This window comes from Penicillium psychrosexuale (genome assembly GCF_028828465.1).
Source record: "Penicillium psychrosexuale strain IBT 29551 chromosome Unknown utg000004l, whole genome shotgun sequence".
Taxonomy (NCBI): Eukaryota; Fungi; Ascomycota; class Eurotiomycetes; order Eurotiales; family Aspergillaceae; genus Penicillium; species Penicillium psychrosexuale.
Window position 1 is genome coordinate 1,521,088 of NW_026643189.1, and position 13,373 is coordinate 1,534,460.

Below are 13,373 nucleotides of genomic sequence, written 5' to 3' on the forward strand. Positions count from 1 at the left end.
ATACTTAGATTAATCTTCGTCCTCGACATCGGCAGGACCCGATAGGAGACGTTACGGGGACTGTAGATGGAAAAGGCGCGGCCGGTGAACAGACGGGATCTGGCTCAGAATTGAATGACTAGCCTGCTCGATGACCAGTGCAGTTGCGGCGCTGGCTCACAGACTCCAAAACACGTCCTGATGCAATGCCCGCATTACACCAAGCTTCGCATGCGATTGTGAGGGCAAATCAGCTAGATCGAGGGACCGGCATGATAGTGTCTCACCCGCAGGCCACCCGCTACGTGGAGAGAGGGGGGAGTACACCCCAAGACGATCATTGTGAGATCTCATTTGTATTGGTTATTTGGATCTGTATTTACATAGGCTGGCGGTGATTTCCATTTCGGCAATGTTGTTACGTGAGAAATCAGGCATCTACCGGCACTTGATTAATGAAACCTTGAACGACAGTGATATTTCAAGCACAGAACTTAGAAAACTAATCAACAGGCCCCAACCTCTTCCATTCACAACCTTCTCGCATACCGGTTTACTTCTCAAAATATGGCTAAACCTTGTGACCGCTGACCAGCGCCCAACTTATCCAGCTCAAAATGCTGGATCTGCCGGCCCTCGAAAGAGTCAACAACGGTGATTGCAGCGACTGTGGTGCCATTTCCTGGGGAAAGTGCGTATACATAATGGCCGATAGCTCTGACATCGGTGAGACCAGGGTCGCCATTTCTCAAGTCCAGGATCGTTAAGATCTTCGAGCCATCATTGCGGACTTCAACCAGTCTGTTAGATGCTGCATCGGTTAAAAATACACTCTCTCGCAACGGAGAGTAGGTAGCCCAACACGTGGCTTTCTGGTTTTCGATGGTGATCTTGTGCTTGAGAGAGACTTGGTCGGTGACGTCATCTAGGCTAAGAACAGTGGCTCCGAAAGATGCGTCCGTGATGAATAGATCAGATGTGCCGGGAATTTCAACACCACCAAATAGCACTGCCGTATTGGGCGGAGAGCTTCGAATATCATGACTCTCGAAGACCGACGAACACGAATCTTTGAATGGCAGGACAGATACAAAGCCTGCTTTGCCAGCAGATGGGTCCCCCTTCACCGTGGTGATTAGACGTGTATCGTTTGCGGCAAAGAAGACCTGTGCGACTGTATTTGTTGGCCCAACAGGAGGTGTGGTTTGGTGGAGTTCGAAATCAATCACTTGATCCATCTGCTGCAGGCCCTCTGGCGTGAATTCAGCGCAGGAAACGCCGGATTTGGCCCCAGTGTATCCCACGCAAGCCGTTTTTCGCTTGATTGAAGCTGTAACAGTTACGGGAAATTCACCAGGAATTTTCGCTGGCTTCCCAACTCGTGATATTTTTGTTGGATCAAATTTGTTGATTCTGAACATGCTCAAGGTATTTGATCCTGCGTTCACCACGAAGACAAGCTGCAAGTTCGAGTTAGCCTGAGAGTGCACGGAAGAGGTCACAAGGAAACTCACATCGTCGATGACAAAGACAGAGCCTTGCGACGAAAGAGCATCGGGGCCAGCAGGTGCATGGGTCATCCCGTTGATACCATCACCGCCCATGCCGCCTGTCAAGGTAGTAATGCCACCGTGGAGCTTGCCATCATTTCCTATTGCGATAGAAATTACAGCGTTTTGTTGTTCATTCGACTGGAGGTAGAGTGCTTTCCCACCGAGGCCACTTGGACATACGATCACACTGGCATTAATGAGACTCGCAAGGAGCACCACTCCCAGGTGAATTGGAATAGAAAAATGCATTCTGGTATAACAAGCAGACCACTAGCAGTGAAGAGGGGAAAGAAAGATGAAGTTGAGCTGAGATGTTTTTTTTTTTTTGAGAATCATTACTGCTCCCAAGGCCTTTAAGTATCATTTTCTTGAAATATCAATAACTAAACCCGCGTGAAAAGATGTTATGAATGTACCGATTCAGGAAACCATGTTTAAGTCAACAATTCTACGCTAGCGGTTCCACACGCCGTCGTTTTGTATTTCAAATCATTCGAGATAGTCTGGAAAAGCAGGAAGGTTTGAATCATCACTCTATGCCCATGTGTGGGAGTCTCGTATTGAGTAATCGAAACATTTTAGAGATAAGTAGTTCGATATAGACTTTGGCTTAGCCCCGAATAGGCGAAAGTGATTCAGTCAACAATCCGCTTACATTTATGGGTCTCACGGAAAAGCCGATCTTCCGATAAGTCCGCTGATGATCTCTGAATTCCAAGTTTGGAACTTCATTGTAATTTCTAATCTAAGGTCATCTATCTCCTCTGCACCGATCTGACGGACTTGACGTGATACCAAGCTCCACATAGACCCAACATGAAAAAAGCATTTACTTTCCTTCCTGGTCTTCGACCCGATAGACAAGATATTACATCAGGTAAGCAAGCCCACCATGCCTTCCTGGATATTGCGAGGCTTACCATCGCAGGTGATCCCAGCTCAGCCCTCAAAAGGAGGAGAGAGCAGCTCCGCAAGGCTCAGCGGTAGGAATACATCGGATTGTCCTTGACAATAGCAAGCCAAAGCTGATGTGCTAAATAGCACACATCGACAGCGCAAGGATCAATATTTCAAGACCCTCGAAAGTCAACTCTTCCGTTTACGCGCCAGTGAAGTCAGCTTGACTCTTCAAGTTCAAGAACTTCGGAATCAGGTCGAAGCACTCCGGCTGTCTCCCTTCTGTGTACCGCATGATAGATCCACGATATCTGAAAGCGATGAGCATGCTACTGTCTTAGATTCTTGGGATACCGAATCGAGAACGCATGTGTCCAGCCAGATTACTAGCATCGAGAATTCGTCCACTCGATCGTCAAACCCCCATAATCAAGAAACTGGCTTTATTGACGCTCATCAACTGGCTCCTTTTCTCGGCCCAGCAAACCCTTTGAACTCTTCTCCCGTGACCCATGACAAATCACGAGGCCTAGACATGATCGGTGCAGGCATGGAGTTTGTCCTAGCGTACGTATCACTTCCGACACAGTCTATCACTTTGTGTTCTGTTTAGCTCTAAAACCTCCTTCATTAGGCTTGAGCGTCCTTGCCTCCCACATTTGGAATCACACATAGATCAGCCAAATGGCCATTCTCTCCTTGCGTCCTCAGTTCTTATTGATCCACACAACCACAACCACCAATGCATCCCGCCATCACTGGGAAACAATGTTTCCTTGTCCCAAAATTCAGCCGTCATATTTGCTAGGCTTTTAGCCTTATCGGAAGAGCTTGTTTTTGAGGACGAACTTAGCCCGACTCAAGCTTGGTGCTATATTCTCCAAAAATCGTGGGCGCATAAACTCGAGGAAAGTAAGCTGAAAGAGTTGAAAGCATCACTATTGAAATTAGTTAAATGTTACGGGTATGTCCCTTCTATGACAGTGGGCGAGTGTCATTTATTGACAAAAAGTTGATGTGATTATATAGTTTCGGTGCTGTGATGAGAAGAGACGCTTTTGAGGCTATCCTATTTCAAGTTGCCTCGGATCTGAACTGAGATTGATAGATTTGCCAGCGACTCTTATGACCCGGTCCTGCAGCAAGGCTTCGCACAGCAATAGTGCGGTTGCGAGTCGATACTTGAGGATCATCAAGTGGTGCTCAGATGGCCAGATTCGGTCCTGTCGGCACATATAATGAGTGTACGCAAAAGAAGAATCAGGATCAGACATCGATACGGACCGAGGCATGCAATTGCGCTCACTACGTCAGTATCAAAGAAGATAAGAAAACGCGTTGATAAGCTTTCTACGCCAACTCAATCTTGTGTCTTCTTTCGTTTGGGCTTATAGCAGTTTCGTTGAAATACTAGTATACCTTGATCTAATTAAATATATTCCTCACATTGGCCGTCTCTAGATTGGTATTGAGATCCCAAAACCCTGTCATGTGATCATGTACGGTTCATTCCTTCTCGGTAGAAGTCGTTCCTTCCTGAGTCGTAAGCGAGTATACGAGATTCGCCTAGTTTGTAAGGAGAGAGGGTATAAAACCTACAATGGCTCTGATTCCTATTCCTTTCCCCTTATATTGAATATCCTCGTTAGAAATATACTCTTTCCCTTAAAGACCTAGCGCGTAATATAATATTAAATATTAACCCAAACCTTTAAAAACTGTACGATTGTACGGACCGTTATTACGATTGGTTCTAGTCTAGCCTCCCCCTATGAACGGAACCGACTAATTACGATAGTTAGACCTCGACAAAACCTAGCGATTGGTAAGGGTAAGTAGCCTATAATAGTACCGGATCGATATAAAGAAGAACTAATTGGTCCTAAGACCCCAACCCCTACTACTATATAGCAATGCCACTTCAGATACTACATAACTTACTTGAGCCAAAGGTTCATGGTTTCTCGGTATAGTTCGTTGGTTTTGGGGAGCCTTTTATATTTCTCCTAAATTGAGTCGCCCTGACATCTACTCAGTGAGCCTTGTATGTTCTCCAATGAAGAAACAGCAAAGCTTCTACTTGATCATGGAGCAGATATCACTGCCCGGGCAATGTGAATGCAAGAACAGTCACGCATAGCACGTCTCTGCATTTGGAAGTAGACCAAGACGCAGCGAACCCAGTGATTGAATTCTTTTTTGGATATAGGGCAGATTGGAAAAGTTCAAATGAAGAGAACGGACTTGATACACCGTTGAAAACAATGGCAAGTCGCCTTAGTGACATGTCGACCGGTTTGTATATTTCAGAGACATCGTTAATTAGATCGATTATATACCAAGCATCGAAAATTATTAGCAAAGTAAAACAATCCGAACCTAATATCCTCCAGAAGCACCGATTTCAAATTCCACAACACCAATAATCATCCCAAGATCCAAAAATAATCAAATCGTACATCAAGTCAAACGTTTCAAATAGAAATACACATCAACATTCAATATGAAGATCACAGATTTTCGGAGAATCTCGATTCTCTTCTCCCGTTCAGCGTGTCGCCAATACTAGGTGGCACAGGAAGACTCTGCCCAATAGTACTATCCTGCAGACTCTGAAGATCACCATTCCCGACACCCTTAGACGCAGATTGAACTCCCGAATCACGACGGGAGTCACCCTCGTTCGACTCATCGGGGCTACCGGAGACGGCCTTGCGTAATGTCCTGCTCAGACGGTTCCTCTTCCTGCCATTGCGATTTTGCTTGGTAAACTTTGGCAAAGGATCAGCACTATGAATCTTGGCCACGTCAATGTCGTTGCTGTAGTAGCTCGAAGATCTGTTGTGCGTCGGGACAGGTTCAATCACACCAGGGGGATGTGAGCCAAGCGCTACGCTGCGGGGCTCGTCACGGCCGGTCAGAGTGGCGCCGCCTTGAAAGGCAGGTTCGCTGTCTGTGTTAAAGTCCGGACCTGGCTGATGAGGGTAGATGGGGACTGGGCCACTGGAGCGGCGAACGAGACGGTCGCGGAACCAGTTCTTGAGCTTCGTGTCGGCGCGCGGGCTTGTAACTGGTGGCGTGAAGTAGTGCACAATCGTTGGGCCTGAGGCGGCTGCATCTCGCTGCTCAATCTGGGCGGGCTCGGTCTGGCTTCGTAACGGCCGCCGTGGGATTGCTGCGGGCACGTCACTCTCGTCGGTCTTTGAAGGTTCAGTCTCTGGGACCGAGGAGTCAGCTGCAAGAACAGTTGTAGGACCGGCTATTTCAGTCTCAACAGAAGCTTCGTCAGGGATGACGCTCGAAACATTGTCGTCTGTCGCAACATTGTCCTGTGTCTCAAAATTGCGTTCTGTTGCAACACTGCCTTCTGTCTCAGTATTGCCTTCTGTCCCAACATTGCCCCCTGTCTCAGTAGAAGCGTGCTCGGGGGTGATGTCTGTCGCGACATTGTCGTCCACTGCTGTAGCCGGAGCCGGCTCTACTACAGCTTCCTGGGTAACAGGCGAGACAGCTTCGGCCTCTTCGGTCTCGGATTTCTCAACCCGAGCTCGTTTGCCCTTCTTCCTCCATAGGAAGAATTTGGGAATCTTGCTCTCGAATTTATCGTGCTTGCTTGCACCTGATTTATTGGTCAGAACATATCAAGAAAAAATGACAGGGTAACTGACCTTTTTCTTGCTTCTCCAACTCTTTCACCTCAGCTTCGCGTTGACGCTCCAAATCAGCATGTCGCTGCTCCTCCTCAGCGTCTAAACGGGCTTCGATATCATGGGCTCTCCGTAGTTCGGCATTCTCGGTAATCTCATCGAAAGCAGGCTGAAGGCGAGCCCGAGCTACAGCATCGACGTCGGCCATGTCCATATACCTTTGGCCGCCGATGTTCACTCGATTGTCTTGGGTGGTAGCGGCTTCAAAATCCTCTGCCTCCTGTCGTACGCGCTCCTGGGCAACTTCATCCCAACCCCTCTGGACGGAAGGCGGAGCGCGACCGGTGTCCGCATAAACCTGCGCCTCCATGTCCTGGAGGGTTTGCTCCACGTTGCGGCGAGCAGCCTGCATAAGCAACTCACGATCCTTGTTCTTCTGCACATCTACTTGGCCCAGCTTGGTCCGCAGGCTAGTCATCTGGTTCCGGATTTGCCGCGACTGCTCTACATCGAGCTGAGAGGCATCCACATCGCTGGAAGTTCTCTTGCGGCGGGTGGTCAAGCGCGACCGTTGCGGTTGCGGTGCGGTGCCATAATATTGTTGGTATTCTGCATGCTCATCCTGCATAAGAGCAAGCTTCTCGGAAGCTCGCTTTTGCGCTGCTTCTTGTAGTGCGATCGCCCGCCGGATAGCATCTCCATCTACGGTGGATACGGTCTTGCGGTAGCCCAATTGACTTTGTCCTCTTTGGGCTGCTAGGATGGCAGCGGATCTGCCGGGTTGTTTCTTTGTACTGGTGACTCTGTACATGTCCATGTCCCTTGCCATTGAGATGGCAGCAGCGCGTTGCGAGTTCTTGTAGTTTTGTTCCTCAATTTCGCTTTGTATAGGCGGCGATGAAGTATATAGCTTCGGGTTAGTGCTAGCGGCATGCTGTATCCTGCTTGCTTCTATGGCATGGTCTAAGTGGTTAAGGGGGGGCTCCACTTCCACGCGAGCATTTTGCGACGCGCTAGCAGCTGAACGGCTGTATGGTATTTCGGAGGCAACCCCTGGATCACTGGGTGCCGAGTCGGCTCTCTTACGCGAGAGCGTGTAAGCGCCCGACGCAGCCTGGAGCGCCTTGTCCTTCGGGTTACCACCGACGGCTGTGTAGTGGAAACGATCGGTCGTTGAGCTGTCACGCCTATGGGCAGTGGACGTAGGGGCCTGGCTCACGGAAGCCCTTTGTTCACGAACAGCGAGCATTGCAGCTCCCAGTCCCTCTGCACTGTGCTGAGAGGTGGGTTGGGGTTGCTGGGGCGGAGCATAGTCCTTCACGCATAATGCGGCTTTCTCGGCGGCAGGCTGTCGTGCTGGGGGCCGCCATACTTCGACAGTTTTGCGATTCGCATGTGCGAGAGCGGAAGCAGCGGAGGCGTGGCTGAGGTTTGGAGTACCACCGACCGCGCGTGGGTCTACCGCAAATAACATTGTCAGCTTGTGTGTATTTCGCTTATCGAGGGATCATACTCACTGAAGTTCTGGGTATTAATTGGGGTCGGGGCGCGGAGAGATGCCCTACGTTCAGGGTGCGTCACATATAAGGCAGCAGTCGCGGCTAATCTCACGTGAGGTTAGCGATCCGACGGATATCCTGGGATGCACGATCATCTTACCATCATCTGCCAGCCGGGACTGGCGAGTCACTTGCACAGTTGCCATAATTCAGGAACTGCAAATTCCAATAAACCAAAGTCATGAAAAAGAAAAAGAGGACAGCAGAGAACAAAACTATAAGGTGAGGTGGATATGGAATGGAAGTCCGGAAAGCTTCTTTCATCCCCGTGACGTCGATTGGGAAGCCATTGCATCATCGCTTTGGAGGTTTTGGGATTTTTTTATGGAGAAGATCGATCTGTCCCGGAGCTACCCTACTCCAAGCTCCATAGGGGCTAGTGAAAGATCTAAGTGGAGTGAAGATTCCGCATTCGAACAAGCGGAGGCCCATTTTTCGGTGGTGACGCGAGGACTCGGAGTTCTGATTTAGTTCTGAATGAACCCTGATCTACATCGATCTACGTCGATCCTTCATATTTCATTCGAATACTACATGTACCTATGTACCTATATGTAGGTACGAAGTACGGTGATGTACATCGAAGTTAACTAGTCGTGAGCACCTTAATAATAAGGCAGGGATCGCCAAGGATTTCATTATGACCGATTAACGAGAATCAAAAGGTCATAAAGTCCCCATAAATAATATCCATGTAGTATTCCAACGTATTGTACGAGGAGTCCAATATATCATGACCCAAAGTGTCATGCTTCCAATGTTACTTCCAATCACCGTCATCTCACTCTTGGACACAAGAACTTCCCATTCGCCTGCACCTTACACCACACCAGCCCTGTGATATTTAGCCAGTCGCGAATCGATACTATTTAAATTTGCAGAAAGTAGAGCACTATTGTCACAGCGATTTCCCTGAAATGGTTCACTCAGATACTCGACATAGCTTGATAGTCAACAGTTGAACAGAGAAGAACAGGTCCCTCGCCTCGACCGGTGGGTTTCAATATCATGCCGAGGCCAATTGCCCAGCCATCCCTTCCTGTCTCTTGAATGAGCTCCTCCGCCAAGTCTAGTCTCCGTGTGTAAGAGGTCGACTTTCCAACCACCCTAAGCATACGCCCATACATTCGGAAACCCTTTGATAATCCCGTACATAATTCCAATAGCCCCGCCGATACAAGCATCAGACAAAGGAGACACAGGCTACCCGTTATGGATGAATTTCCCGATATGACAGCGGACCAATATACCATGAGTGTCGAGAAGGTGATGAGTAGCTCGTCAAGCAAAGTTTTGTCTCGGAGCCATTGCCCGGAAGTAACGGCCTTCAAGTCATCGACTGTGCCCCGAAGACGAATCCATCGATCTTGAGTGAGTAGAATGAGAAGATCACCGTTCGCCCCGGGCTCTGTCTTGCCTTTCCAGCCAATGTGACTCCGCCTTTTGATAGACCAGGTGTTGCAGATTCGAGCAGACATCCACATGGCAAGTGTCACCAGGGCCCACCAGTCTTCCAACAATGCAAGGATGATAATCACAGCGACTGTCAAGATCTGACCAATTGCATAGAGGAAGAGTGGAGTCTTACCAGGGCTTTCGATCAAGCATCTCAACTTCTCCTTTATGGTAGTCGGCGGCAAGTCCACGACTAGGTTGAGTAGATTACCCGTTTTTCCGACACTTTGCAAAAAGTGCACCGTGGCTTCATTCTCAATCCGAAAGACGTATCCTGACGTCAAAGCTAATTCTCCGCCACTAAGACTAGGGGCTGAGGACTGTCTGTGCATGCCGGGTGCCAGAAAAAGGATATCCGTGAGGGATGAAGTACCAGTGATAGCAGTCCATTTGGCGATACTCTGAAGATCCACCAGAGCTACTAAACCGACCGCGTCAAGCTGGAATTTGCCAGAAAGGTCGTATAGGGCTTGTTGGAAGTTCATTTTGTTAGGATCTGTGGCTGAAGAAGGAAAGGTGGGCTGAGAATGAGAGATAAATTCAAAAGGTCGTAACCAAGCCTATTTATGTGAAGTAAACTGAGAGTGACTCCGATGTCTCCATATACACAAATGGGCCAAATCTCCATACTGAAACCAGTTTCCTGTCTACGCCAGCCTCAAGCGAAAATAGAAGTCCAGCCACGGAAGAATTCTGTCCCTGGTCATGCATGGTCTTTCTTCGATGCAATATTGCTGCCAATATGTAACACATGGAACGACCAGATCCATCGAAGACTTTGATTTCAATGTTATTTGCCTGGCTGGCCAACTCAACATTGTCACCAATCTGACCGACGAAATCATCCTTCACTTGGACCTCTCCGACATGGATGGTGCGTCGCTGGAGTTCCATGTGGAGGATACGCTTCAGAACATCATCTTCGCCGTCTATAACCTCCCTCAAGAGTTGTAAGCTGCCGGAACTCATAGCCTGGATCTCCTTCCTACACAGCTGTCCCTGTTCATCGGCTGTGGAGGGAAACAACTCCACCAAGTTATTGACCAAATCGGAAATGTTCTCAACTAAATTCTCATAGTTTCCTCGCTTGTAAAGAGCCCAAGCAACTCGGTCTCTCTTCCGTGGCTTCAAACGCCCATCGATGATATCTCGCATGGTGAGGTGGAGACCGTTCAGCGAATCGCTCGCTTTCGCAAGTTCGATATCTGTGTCGAGGAGCAACAATCACTCATGTCATGTAAAATCATAGATACCCGCCCCTTGAACTGCCCAAGGATTGCGACGTTACGCATTACCGGAGATAAAGCATGTCGAGGATGTCATGACGGGCAAAGAAAGACCGGTTCCATTTTCCAAAGACATCTATACCGGGAAACGGTTAGTCGGGTGCACAACAAATCACCCAGTAAAACTTACACATGGGAATACTCAACAGGCAGATGCCCATTTGGATGCTACCGATGACAATCATGGTATGCTTGATGCCTCCGTGGGCAAACCATTTGTAGGCAAAAAAGGTCAGGACAAAGCTAAACATGTTTTTGAAAACCAACATGCAGGTAAATGCCTCAATGGCCATCTCGCCTAGTAATGTCAGCAATCATTTCCACGCAAGGCCTAGGAGTCCACATACGATGGGCATCGACGATATAGAGTGAAGCAGCAACGGCTCCCATAACCATGCCGACGATCAAGAATGCAAAGAAGACGTCTGGCAGCAGCCAGCCATAATGCATCACATTATTAGCAGTCCACCCGAACCCATACAGTCCGATACCACAGAAAATGAGCTGGGGAATCACTAAGAGGATCCGGAACTCAGGCTCGTATTTACCGTGGTTGAGCCGGATCATCAGCTTGTTGATGGAATCAGAAAGCAGGCCAGACAAAATGAGGCCCACAACGGAGCCGATAAAGGCACCCGTGTAAAGATATCCGGTTTTGTCTTCCTCGAACCACATTGGAGGTCCGAGAAACACAATTGCTAGAACCACACCAACGAAGACCGCCCATCCGATAACAACGCCTTGGATCAGACAAGCCTATACTTTAATCAGTGTATGTGAAACTAAGCGAAGTGGGTTACTTACCCAGAAGATGCCCGGATGGAAGAATAACGGGAATGGACGAAGGAGCAGCTTGAAGAAGCTCTCATCTGTTTTTCGTCCATTGAACAGCCTGAGCGATTGGGCGAAGGAATCTTTCTCGGGGACTGTTATCGCGGCTTCCGTCTTCGAACTTCCATTTATACCGTTGGAGCTTGGTCTAAACTCCTTGGTATCATCACTGGAAGCCCCACTGAGTGAAACATGGGACTCCATGGACTCGCCGTGCCCACCGCTTCGCTTGAAGTCGGTGTTCAAGTAATCTGAGCGTCGGAAAGCAGTTTCAGGCACGAAAAAGAACATCAATGGTAGTGAAGCACCAAGAAAAATTGCCACAAAGTAGAAAGACCACTGCCATCCCATAGACTTGGTGATCTTGCCTACCACAACGGGTGTCAGAAAGGCTGCACCAAAGAGTGCGACATTGGATACAGCCATTCGCTTTCCTCGTTCCTTTATTATACCGATCAGTCTCCTCGTGTGTCAAATCTACAGGAAAAGAAGGCCCAACTCACATGAACGAAATAAAGGTCTCCAACACAGGCATTTACCAACGCCTCAAACGGCGCCAATGCAACACCCTGGAATATCCTTGCCCATATGAGACTATTCTTGTTCTTGCCACTAACCCCAGCCCAGATGCAGCTGACAATCATCAAGACATGCCCGATCAGAAACAGATGACGTTTACCCCAGACTCGAGCCGTTGGCACAATGAGAATGCCCGCCACGCCGACACCACATAGGTGATATCCAGTCAACAGGGCGGCTGCTGTAAACGTGATTTCCTCGTAATCTGCGATGGTGACTGTATTTGCGGCTAGGATAGAGCTTAGGGTTGTGCAGAGGATCGTTACGAAGGAGAGGATGGCAAGAATCGTATCGCGTCGCCATAATGGCCAGTTCTAACAGAACCGTTCGGGTCAGGACTTTTGTCGTGGAAACAAATCTTAGGGTGCGGTGCTCTCTGGGACATACCAATGGGTCGTTTGGATCAGCGCTCGGTTGCGGTACGAGAATAATCGGTTGATTGCCCGACCAGTCGCATTTGAGGCCTGAGGCGCCTGGAGTCTGGTCGCTCACATCACTGTTTTGTTCGTAGATATCAGAGGTACCTGGAGTTTTGAAGTTGTGATGAGCCACGCGGATTCGCTTGCGACTAGGCAGGTAAAGGCATGGAATCTTACCTGGGACATGCGCGAGCTTCGTATCTTCCAGTACTCCAAGACCCATGATTGTAGGAAGCTAACGAGGCGGGGCTTGTAGATAATGCAGCGGTTTAATAGAAAATAGAACAAAGTCAGCAGCGCTACGGAGTAATTCTCGACCCTCCAAAGAAGGAAGCTACGTGAAAAAGCTTCCCAGGGCCAATGGGGATAAATAGCAGATATAAATAAATACGAGTTCAACTTTAGGACTATATTATAGGACTAAATATAAGGACTAACCTTGGAAAAGATAAGCAGCTCGGTCGATATGTACGTAAGGCCCGAGTGTGGGCGTAATTTTGAATGTGATTTGAGGTAAATTTCAAGTCTATTGTACAATATACGACATTCAAAGTTCCATCTAAGACCGCGTTTAAGCCGACTAAAGATCCTTTATAAGTTAATATACAGGACCGTACCTACGGAGTACATACGAGTTGCCCAGGTAAGCCTGGATCGGCGCTTCCAAGCTTAGACCGAGGCATCACATTCAGGCTCGAGCGTCCAATATTAGGCCGAGGTGCAGGTGGATCTTTTCAAAAATCAAACAGCTTGAAATCAGTGGTTTTGCTATAGAGAAGTTCGTGTTGAGATCAGGGACCGGTCCACCGAGGGGGCGGAAAAAGCCACTAGTGCTGACTGGGGGGCCTTAAATTTCCCATTCGAACCTTGTGATTGGTATATTGCTGAGGTGTACAACCCGAATGGTCGTCATAAAGTAGAAAATAGAGTGTGGCAGTGAATTCTGTAGGAAACAAGGCGATGGGAGAGGTCTATACTTGGAATATCGTTGGGAAATAAATGCCACAGCCCTAAACAAAAACCTCCACAGCTCCATCTAAGCCTCCAGGTAATTTTAGGAAATACCAATACATGGCAGTCTCAAACCACATACATTTGAGATGTGCATATCGATTGAATCTACAGCAATTTCCCATCGTCCAGGTCCTAGGAGCATAGCCAAGCTTTT

At 48.4% G+C, this 13,373-nt stretch overlaps 5 protein-coding genes across 5 annotated transcripts; 1 reads left to right on the plus strand and 4 right to left on the minus strand.

Moving 5' to 3' along the window:
- Positions 1-539: 539 nt before the first annotated feature.
- N7518_006392 (uncharacterized protein) lies at positions 540-1,781 on the minus strand (the record flags this gene model as incomplete). Its single annotated transcript, XM_057187319.1, has 1 exon — positions 540-1,781. The coding sequence occupies one exon, from the start codon at positions 1,779-1,781 to the stop codon at positions 540-542; it is 1,242 nt and encodes a 413-aa protein (XP_057039022.1).
- Positions 1,782-2,348: 567 nt separating this feature from the next.
- N7518_006393 (bZIP transcription factor) lies at positions 2,349-3,042 on the plus strand (the record flags this gene model as incomplete). The annotated part of the gene is made up of 2 exons (XM_057187320.1): positions 2,349-2,515; positions 2,574-3,042. The coding sequence occupies 2 exons, from the start codon at positions 2,349-2,351 to the stop codon at positions 3,040-3,042; spliced, it is 636 nt and encodes a 211-aa protein (XP_057039023.1).
- Positions 3,043-4,939: 1,897 nt separating this feature from the next.
- N7518_006394 (uncharacterized protein) lies at positions 4,940-7,781 on the minus strand (the record flags this gene model as incomplete). Its single annotated transcript, XM_057187321.1, has 4 exons — positions 4,940-6,048; positions 6,098-7,534; positions 7,594-7,677; positions 7,736-7,781. 4 exons carry the CDS (start codon positions 7,779-7,781, stop codon positions 4,940-4,942), a joined length of 2,676 nt encoding a protein of 891 aa, XP_057039024.1.
- A 780-nt stretch (positions 7,782-8,561) lies between these two features.
- Positions 8,562-9,575, minus strand: N7518_006395 (uncharacterized protein; the record flags this gene model as incomplete). Its single annotated transcript, XM_057187322.1, has 1 exon — positions 8,562-9,575. The coding sequence occupies one exon, from the start codon at positions 9,573-9,575 to the stop codon at positions 8,562-8,564; it is 1,014 nt and encodes a 337-aa protein (XP_057039025.1).
- Positions 9,576-10,381: 806 nt separating this feature from the next.
- N7518_006396 (putative MFS transporter) lies at positions 10,382-12,428 on the minus strand (the record flags this gene model as incomplete). The annotated part of the gene is made up of 6 exons (XM_057187323.1): positions 10,382-10,452; positions 10,507-10,674; positions 10,724-11,132; positions 11,181-11,648; positions 11,711-12,100; positions 12,174-12,428. 6 exons carry the CDS (start codon positions 12,426-12,428, stop codon positions 10,382-10,384), a joined length of 1,761 nt encoding a protein of 586 aa, XP_057039026.1.
- Positions 12,429-13,373: the final 945 nt, after the last annotated feature.